The 11,110-nt window shown below is 32.9% G+C and overlaps 1 protein-coding gene across 1 annotated transcript; it reads left to right on the plus strand.

The window, feature by feature from the left end:
• Positions 1 to 2,283: 2,283 nt before the first annotated feature.
• Positions 2,284 to 4,139, plus strand: HELRODRAFT_165374 (hypothetical protein; the record flags this gene model as incomplete). Its single annotated transcript, XM_009031971.1, has 2 exons — positions 2,284 to 2,395; positions 3,826 to 4,139. The coding sequence occupies 2 exons, from the start codon at positions 2,284 to 2,286 to the stop codon at positions 4,137 to 4,139; spliced, it is 426 nt and encodes a 141-aa protein (XP_009030219.1).
• Between the last annotated feature and the right edge of the window lie 6,971 nt (positions 4,140 to 11,110).

Raw genomic sequence — 11,110 nt, forward strand, 5'->3', positions numbered from 1 at the left:
TGTAATTTGGAACAAGAAATAGCGAAAGGTATAGGCAGAGAAGAGTTACTCAAGGTTTTTTTATAACTAAAAATTGTACGAAGCCGCAAAAATAAATGTTACGATAACTATATCTGTTAGCAATATTGATACCTGTAGCGTGCAATTACCAATTCATACACATAACATTATGATTTTCAGCACACACCACACACACACAATTATATATAGATATCATAATCCGTGGGCAAGTAATACTTGGTAAATATATATATATTTATTTATTTATTCATTCGCTTGGGTTTGCACTTTTTTTGGTGCTATACGTTTTTTTTTTATTATTATAACGTATTATTATATTTTTTTGTGTTTTCATACATTTAAATTAAAGCTAAAACTTATATTTTATAAATATGCTATATTAATTTGTCTGTCGCAAAAACACTACAGTTTATTATATTTTACCTCGTATATATAGTTAAAATTTATACGCTTGTCAATCTGTACTATTCACATTATAGTCATCTTCATGGTCATCACAAAATTTTTTTCAATTTAAAATGTTTAAATTTCACTTTTAGTTGCAACTGCATTAGAATTTGTTAATTTTTAGCTAAAATAAAAAACATATTTTGTTTTTTTTTAAATTTAAATGTTCACGCGTTAAAGAACTATAGTTCAATTACTGTGCAATGCATATTATTCTTTATACGAAATAACATTTTTATTAAATTACAGTCTACTTTGAATGAACAGGGTTGGTTTGGCCAAGCTTGCAGGAGCCTAAAACAGAGAAATAATTTCACCAATCGAAAATGTAAAAAACTAGTGATAACAATAAAAAATTAAAATTCACAGATTGACTTATTCTGGAAAAATAAATGCTTTTTAGGGTTAACTGAAAATGGTCCCAAAGGCAACGATGAATCTTTACAAAACCTACAGAGCATAATAACAAGTAACTACAATGCTTTAGAAAGAAAAGAGGTTAGTTGCATGATATAAACCAACTGCATGGTGCATCTATTAAGTAGTGCAGTTGAAGGAGAGGTGTACCAAGGTTACCGTTGACGCAAATATAGAAATGTATGGGTAACGCGTCTATTAAAATTGTCTATTAGAATATGCAAATATTTTCCAGATGCACACATAAATGGATTTTATCTGGAAAATATTTGCATATTCTAATAGACAATTTTATTCCCAAAAATAACATATATAACAAAGCTATTTCCCGTTTTGTGCACATTCTCAAAAATTCGATAGAACGCGTTAACCCTACATTTCCAAATTTGCGTCATCGGTAACGAGAAAGTTAAAAAATCGCCAAAAATCCATTTATGTGTGCATCTGGAAAATATTTGCATATTCTAATAGACAATTTTATTCCCAAAAATAAATACCATATATAACAAAACTTTTTCCCGTTTTGTGCACATTCTCAAAAATTTGATTGACCGCGTTAACCCTACATTTCCAAATTTGCGTCATCGGTAACGAGAAAGTTAAAAAATCGCCAAAAATCCATTTATGCGTGCATCTGGAAAATATTTAGATTTTTTTATAGACAATTTTAATCCCAAAAATACCATATATAACAAAACTATTTCCCGTTTTGTACACATTCTCAAAAATTCGATTGAACGCGTTAACCATACTTTTCCAAATTTGCGTCATCGATAACGAGAAAGTTAAAAAATTGCCAAAAATCAGTTTATGTGTGCATCTGGAAAATATTTGCATTTTTTTATAGATAATTTTATTCCCAAAATTACCATATATAACAAAACATTCTCCCGTTTTGTACACATTCTCAAAAATTCAATTGAACACGTTAACTCTACATTTTCAAGTTTGAGTCATCGGTAACGAGGAAGTTAAAAAATCGCCAAAAATCTATTTATGTGTGCATCTGGAAAATATTGTATATTTTAATAGAAAATTTCATCCCTTAAAATATCATATAAAAGAAAACGTTTTCCCGTTACGTGCACATTCCCAAAATATTGGATTGAACGCGTCACCCATACATTTCTAAATTTGCGTTCTCGGTAACGAAAAAGTTAAAAAATAGCCAAAAATCCATTTATGTGTGCATCTCAAAAACATTTAAATAATCTAATAGACAATTTCCTCCTCTAAAATTTCATATAAAACAAAACTTTCTCCCGTTTCGTGCACATCTCTAAATATTGGTTTAAACGCGTCATCCATACATTTCTAAATTTGCGTCATCGGTAGCCTTGAGACACCTCTTCTTCAACTGTACTACTTGAAAGATGCATGGTGCAGTTGGTTTACATCATGCAACTAACTTCTTTTCCTTTTTCGTTCAGTTCTAGTACCTTTTGGGAATTAGAAATAGATGACGAAAAAATACCATCATGCAAAAAGGGAATATTAGATTTGAGGCAATGTTTATTACAAATAAATTAATGTAGCACATGCAAATTATAATACATTATAAATGATATATCAATACCTCCTGCCGGCGAATTGTTTTTAACAATTGCAACATTTTCATCATGTGATGTCTGAGTGGCTTGCCGTTGTGCTTCGTTGATGACATCAGTGTTATCTACTTGCTGCAACAAACATTGTATGTCAGTTATATTTTCTTACAGTATCTTAAGGATACGATTGTTTTGTTATCAATCAACCACTTGGCTAAGGCATTGTTGTTGCATGTTATTATGTTCTGTAGGTTTTGTGAAGATTCAACGTTGCCTTTGGGACCATTTTCAGTTAACCCTAAAAAGCATTTATTCCTCCGCAATAAGTCATGCAATCTTTGAATTTCTATTTTTAATGTTATCATTGGTTTTTTACATTTTCGACAGTGCATTTACCGCTTTCGATTGGTGAAGTTATTTCTCTGCTTTAGGCTCCTGCAAACGTGGCCAAACCAACCCCGTTCATCCAAACTAGACTGTAATTTAATAAAAATGTTGATCCGTTTAATGAATAATATGCATTGCACAGTAATTGAATTATAGTTCTTTAACGCGTGAACATTTCAACTAACAAAAAAAAAACAAAATATGTTTTTATTTTAGCTCAAAATTAATAAATACTAATGCAATTGCAGCAAAAAGTGAAATTTAAATATTTTAAATTGAAAAAAGTTTGTGATGACTATAATTGTGAACAGTACAGATTGACAAGCGTATAAATTTTAACTATATATACGTGGTAAAATATAATAAATTAGAGTGTTTTTGCGACAAATTAATAAGGCATATTTATAAAATATAAGTTTTAGCTTTAATTGAAATGTATGAAAACAGAAAAAAATATAATAATACGTTATAATAATAAAAGAAAAACGTTTAGTATTAAAAAATCCAAACCCTAGCGATTAAATAAATATATATATGTACCAAGTATTACTAACCCATGTATTATGATAGTTGTATAATATATATAATATGTGTGTGTGGTGTGTGCTGAAAATCAAAATGTTATGTGCATGAGTTGGTGATTGCACGCTACAGGTATCAATATCGCTAACAGATATAGTTATCGTAACATTTGTTTTTGCGGCTTCATACAATTTTTAGTTATAAAAATCCTTAAGTAACTTTTCTCTTCCTATACCTTTCGCTATTTTTTGTATCAAATTAACAGTAAAAATTTGTCAATTACGCTGAACTTTTAACAATGAACTAATGCCTCCATTTGACTAATTTTGATTTGACGCAGAATCATAAAAATAAAACTATATGATTGAACGTCCTGTTTTACTTGCATCTTCCAATAGACAATTTTATTCCCAATTTTGGTTCATTATTCTTTTAATATAATAACAGTTTTGTTTAATTTTTAATCATTAATATTAAATGCCAGGCAATGATTTGACGACTGAAACCCCGGAACTCGTGGCCGCAAGATATGAATCCTTACTCAGACTGTTAGAGAACAAAATCAGACCGCGCCGAATAATCATATTAAGCCTGGTTTATAGAAAAGACGTTCAGAAATGGAAAGTTGATAAACTAAATGTCTCATTGAAACAATTCCAGTCTAACATTGTTCATTTCTGGAAGCTTGACAGAGTGGGAGGAGATAATAATATAGGACCTGACGGCATCCACCTGAATGAACGTGGAATGATGAACTTTAAGAGAAACATCATTTATTCTCTAAAGTGCACGAAATAAATTTTTAACGTTTTTATTTGTAATAAAAAGTTTATAAAAAAGTATGCATTGTTTAATATATCTTTGTATATATATATTATATATGTACCTATATATCCATTTTTTTATATAAATGTGTTTGTGTGTGTGTTATGACTTAATTACTCATTTACTAAAACATTTATAACTTTTTTTACGTAATGTTAAAAAATTGCGGTTTCAAAATGTAACAAACAAATGTCATAAACAAACCCTAATATCGAAGTTGATTGATACACAGGTTGGGGGTTGAATGTTATTAGCATCAAATATCATTACAACAAAAAAGAAAGTTATTAAATATTTACCATAAAGATTAAAAAGTTAAAGGTTTCTCTCTCTCTTTTGCGTTTGCTTCAGAGGTTTCAACGACAAACACACAGAGCGTATATGAATACGCGTGCAAACCACGCATCATACACATTGCATATGATAGGCGGGGATCTCTTTGTATTCGAACCCAGTCAATGCAATAGCAAGACCAGGCGCCTTTAACCATTGAGCCATCACGCCATAGTTATGACAAATGAATACTTGGTTTCGTCGTTTTCGTTTTCAGGTTTAACTGAATTGAAATAACAGGCCTACTCTTTCGCTATTTCCTGTTCCAAAATAACACTAAAAATTTGTCGATAACCTTGAGCTGTTAACAATGGACCAATGCCTCCATTTGATAAATTCTGATGTGACGCAGCATCAGAAATATAAAACTATTGACGAGCAACGTCCTGGATTGAATGTGCTGTTTCACTGACGGTATTTACTGACGAAACATAAACATCTGGATCTACGCTAATCCGGTCCGTTTTGTGATGTAATTTTTATGTCACTTTGGGCAAAAAAACAATGAAGGAAGTTGAGTCGTCAACTACCACTACGTGTAAAATTAAAACAATTTATATTAGTATAAACGTAATTTTTTTTAGAGAAGCCAACAAAAAACGGGGATCTGGTACAAAAATTTGTAGCAAATAACTCGTTTAAAAAAAAAAAGAATGCCGCGAATTAAATTACGAGAATTAAAACATGAACATTTTTTTCAAAAGTAACACTAGAGTTTAAACATGCAGCATACTTTTAAAAGTATTTTTCTTAATTTTATTCCGTTTCAAAACATAATCTAAAAAACATCTAAAATTTAAAAAAGTCCAAAAAGTACAATCACGTTATTCTATTCTGGTATTGCCATTTTGTGTTAATCAAATTATAAACTATACTACAAGCAAGAGCAGGAATGACGTTGTAACACATCAGATACAGGAAACTTCAAAACTGTGGTGCACTTAGGTTGTTTGCGAGATAACAACAAGGACCAAAAACTTCCATAATTAAGTCCAATACTTCTTTGCAGTTCCTGTTTAATTCACCGAGTTCATTAAAATTAATTTATAAATCAAAGTATAACACAATTTTAAAATATTCGATAATATACTGTACAATTTTAAAATTGTATTATGATGTCAACAAAATAATATATAGAATCTTATACTATGCACCTGCGTCTCGAACCGTTATTTTCGTTACCAATCGACAGAGATTTAATAATAATAACGGTAAAAAAATATCTCGTATCGTTATAAAACGATACGAAAAATCTCGTATCCTTTAATAACAATACCAGAGATCTCCTATCGTTATTTAAACAAGACATTTTTAGGAAAGTTTATCATATCGAAATAAAAAATAAAAGACACAATTTCCGTCTCGTACCATTATTTCAATGTGTGGAAATGGTAAAAGTGCACACTGTAAAAAAATAAAGTGATATAAAATATTAAAACTTATTTAATTTTTTCCAATGGAATGACTTTGGTTTAATAAAGACTCTAAAAATATCGTATCGTTATTAAATCGAGACATTCTCCAAAAAGTCTCGTATCAAATAAAAAATACGAACAAAACAAACTTTTGTTTAATTTTTCAATTGAATGGCTGTTTTCTGGGCGAAATAACTGGGCGGCGTGATGGTCTAATGGTTAAGGTCGCCTGGTTCTGTTTCGCAGTAACTGGGTTCGAATGTGACAAAAATATCCCCGCGTATCACCTGCTTCGTGTGTAATGCGTCGTTTAGCACGATGTTCATTTACGATGTTTTGCGCTCTGTTGAATCCTCTGAACTTTGGAGGAGTGTAATTGACCTTTAACTTTTTTCTGTTTTAATACAGTACATTTTGTAAAGCGGAGTTGGCGGGAAAACAACTAAGGGCAGACTGTAAATGTGCCAAGCGTCATTGTTATTGCGCGATGTTCAAATACTATCTTTCAAAAACTCAAAAATCATCATACAACTTGTGTACATACTTGTGCACATGATTTTATTATATCAATATATAGTCTTCAATACCTCGTTATCGTATTGTTATCGTATCGTTATGTATCGTTTTCAAAATAATAACGAAACGCAGATTCTTATGTAACAAAATTAATTTTTAATATATCCGTGTATTTTCATTAAACGAAAATTTATTTGATCAAACTGTTCAGCCGATTTGACATGATTGAGTCCGCCTGTTAGATACGCTTCATCGTAGCCGAATAATAATAATGCTTATATAATAAAATTAAATTTTTAATTATTCCGTGTAATATTATTAAACAAAAATATATTAGTTCAAACTGTTTAGCCAATTTGACAATATTGGTTCCGCCTGATAGATATTCATTTTTCAACATATATTTGTTAGATTGACCTTGATGTTATATATATGTGAACAATGAATATATATAACGCGTCTGCAATATCCATATTATATATCTTATGATTATTTGTTTAATAATAATGACTTTATTTCATTTTCAATATTTAAACAATTTTTTAAATTATTTGTTTAATAATTTATTTAAATAAAATGAAGCGCTTCGGTTGGTCATGAGTATTAATGAAAAGCGGAGTCAAATTTAAAGTTTCAATATTATTCTATGTAAACAACAAAAGCATGCCAAGATTTTTCCACATTGGTATCTCAACAATACCATCTTAAATGTATTGTATATGACACTATCTATATTATACATTCAATCAATCTTCGTTTTGCGTCCAGAGACCCGGTTTCCCGAGGTAGGACGTTGTTTTCTTTGCCATCAACTTTTTGCGCCAAATTAGACGATCAGTTGTATCCATTTCATTTAAATTTAGAGCTTTCATGTCTTGCTCGATTGTTTGCGACCAGGACTTCTTTGGACGGCCTTTGGGACGTGTGCCAGGTACTTCAACACCTGCAAGAGAAGTTATGGCACTGTTTCTACTTCGTTTGACATGACCAAACCACCGCAGACGGTATTGCCGGCATTCGTCCTTTATATCATCTAAACCAGCAAGACGCAGGATTTCGGTAGATTTGATGTGGTCCTTCAGACTAATTCGTTGCATCCATCGGAGCATTTTCATGTCGGTTCGTTGAAGTTGTTGTTCCAGTTTGGTTGTCATTGGCCATGTTTCTGCACCATATAACAACACCGGACGTATCACAGATTTATAAAGTCTTGATCGTAGTGATAGTGGGATGTCACAAAGCATCAATATAGAGGCAAGGAGATGCCATTTATTCGAGGCCGCACGTATGAGTGCTCGAACGGCAGCTTCAGCTGTTCGAGTACAATCCAGAACATCCCCTAGATATTGAAACGATGTGACTTTCTCTACCTTAATGGCTTCAAAAACATTGCTATTTCGAATTTGACAAACAAAATTGGATACATTAGATAAAGTACCAATTATTTTTGAACAATGTTTGTGACACCACTGGTTACACTGCTGACACTTGATTGAATTGTTATCTACACCAGCTTTACAAACTGAACAGGGCCATCGTTCAGTAGCTGTGGATTGGATGGGTTCACCAGTGTTCATTGCTTTGGTTTTGCTGATGTTGACTTTGAATCCATAATCGGCGAGTCTGGTGTTCCAATCTTCAAACATCTGTGCTGCATTCTGCTTAGACGTGGCTGTTAAAACGATATCATCAGCATAAATTAGATTCCAAATGTCACCGGTGCGTATCATCCATCAAAGTTATAAATAACAATGGACTGAGAATCGAGCCTTGGTGAACTCCAACGCCGATGTCAAATGCATCTGTGTTTCCAACCGTCGTGCTAACGAGAGTCTTAGTATTCGTATACATTTCCATCACAAGTCGAACAAGATATTCTGGAATGAGTTGTCGACAAAGACTCCACCTGATTGCTTCACGGGGAACTCGATCAAATGCTTTTTCAAGGTCGACAAAAATGTGTGATAGTTGTTGATGCTTTGCGAGGTACTTCTCTTGCAGTTGCCGAAGGATGTGAATTGCATCAATTGTTGATTTTCCCGCTAGGAAACCAAATAAATAATTTCAGATTGTGATGCACGACGTTAATCTTCTCTCAATGATTTTTTCGACAATGTTCAGGGAGTGTTCTAACAGACGTATACCCCGATATGAAGAACAGTTTAATGGATCACCTTTGCCTTTGTATAGCGGAACTGTCATGCTATAGTTCCATTCTGTCGGCATTGAGCAATTTCTCCAGATTTCACGGCAAAGTTGTAGTAACGTTTGGATACCTGCAGTACCAGATGCTTTGATAATGTCATTTGTGATTCCCGAGGGCCCTGCTGCCTTTCCATCCTTCATAGCTTTCAGAGCTTCTGTAAGCTCCTCTAAAGTGATGTCTGGAATCGGACCTTCTATGGGTGGAGCGTCAAAGTTAACATTGATGGGATTTGTTTCGTTTAACAGACGATTGAAGTATTCTCTCCACTGTAGCTTGATCTCATCTTGTTTAAGAACCATCTCATTTTTGTCGTTTTTGATACGTGAGGCACCAACTATGTCCTTTTTCGTACGCTTTGCTTGTTTTGCTATTTCATTTGTTCACCTTTGCTTTTAGTGAGCCACTCTCTGCACTGATCTGTCCGAGCCAGTGCAACTTGACGTCTTGCATAGTTGTTCTTCTCCCGGAAAATTTTATGGTCATCAACAGACTTTGATTGTTGCCATTGATTGTATGCAACTTTCTTTTCAGCTATTGCATTTTGTACACTGTCATTCCATCACCAAGTGTCATGTTCATGCTGACGTTTTGTACCAGTTTTCCCACAAACTGTAGTTGCAGCGTTCATTAAAACGGTTTTGTATGTACTCCAATCTGTACTGGCTTGCGATTGGTGGTCTAACTGTGTGGCGACAATCTGTTGAAATTTTTCTCGATGAATATTACTTTTCAGCTTCCACGTTTTGATTCTCCGAGGCATTTGTTTAGACTTATGTTTTGACAGTTCGACAACCAAGTCTGCCACAAGGAGTCTATGTTGGGCGACACATGATTCGCCTGGTATAACTTTGACGTTTTTAAACAGCCTTCGGTGTGGTTGCTTGACAGCAAAGAAATCAATTTGCGTGGCTGATGGCCCACTTTTGTATGTTATGAGATGTTCCAACCTCTTTCTAAAATATGTGTTCAGTAAACAAAACCCGTGACTTTCAGCAAACTCAAGGATGCGGTTGCCATCTTCATTCCGTTTTCCATAGCCAAAACCGCCATGTACGTTGTAAAAACCATATGTTTTCTCTCCAACGTGGCTATTGAGATCGCCTCCAATCAGGATTGTTTCAGATTTTGGTATTGTTGAGATTTTATATATCTATATTATACATTATAGATAAATATATTTAAGCCGACCGTGTAAACTATTTTCCATGGTAACACGTCATGCAACATACTCGAAGTTATATTGGAATAACCAGTCATTAGGACGTAAATAAGATTCATGCATTTTTTTCTCGTGCAACTACCTAGATAAACCCAGATAATTTTAAGCGCAATGGTGTTTAACTGTTTACACTAGCATTAATAAAAAATTGGATAATATTTTCGGTTAAAAACTAAATTATTGTTTTTTTTTAGGTATCCTTCTGTCATACAAATGTTTTTGAAGTATACAACTCCACTGTGCCCTCATCGGCTTCTGTTAAACGTTTATATAGCCAGGCCGATTCTTACCCCTAAAACAAATCTTTTAAGTTTGAAACTTCACTTTTACTTGAAAAACAAAATCTTTTAATTTTATTGATGAAAATAAATTAATGTAAATGATGGGTTGACTTTTGAAGTTAATGAATTTATAAATCTTTCAAATTAAGTATACTTAAGTACTTAAAAATACTAAGTACTCAATTTTTTTGTACTAAAGTACATTTTCCAAGTACTGCCATCACTGGAGGTTGTAAATAATAATGACGCGATTGTTTTTAAGTCAACGTCCACGTTTTTTAGTCTATATATTTGCAGCTCTGACATACGCAAAACCGCTTACAATGTTGCGTACATATTATCCATATATCTTTTATTATGTTCTTCATTTATTGATTTGAAGCAGCCATCTTCGCCACAAAGGCTGTTTATTTTTTTCATGCAACGTACACATGTACTTATGTGCACGCGCAAGCACCGCATCATATACTTTGAGTATATGATAGCCACTGAGCCATCTCGCCGGCCAACATGTGACAACTAACTTACCAACCCTCATATTCAATGTTATAGGCCAACTCAAATTAAATTAATGTTTCTGTACAAAAAAAATCATAAAGAAACTCGCAAATACTAAGACTCAACAAAATTGATTATGGATTTAACAACCTAAAAATTGTAATTGATATATAACATTGATTAAATAGCAATTTGTTTAAAGAAGCGAGTACTCAAATTTGGTATTTTTTTATAGCCTGCTGCAGGCTTAATTCGGCCCCCGATCTTTATCACACCAAACTGCTCTTTTTGCTCCATCCTCTAGGTGGCCAAGTAAAAACATAAAAAACGAACTTAATCTAATGAACGTAGCATTCACCCATTCTCCTCAAAGCTCCCTGAAATCCTTAACACTTTCAAACGAAAAACACAAAAATAAAACCTAAAAACACAAAAAACTTTTAGCAAATACAAGTGTTAACAATATCTGCCAAAAT

The sequence above is a fragment of the Helobdella robusta genome, assembly GCF_000326865.2.
Source record: "Helobdella robusta unplaced genomic scaffold HELROscaffold_8, whole genome shotgun sequence".
In the NCBI taxonomy this organism is placed as follows: domain Eukaryota; kingdom Metazoa; phylum Annelida; class Clitellata; order Rhynchobdellida; family Glossiphoniidae; genus Helobdella; species Helobdella robusta.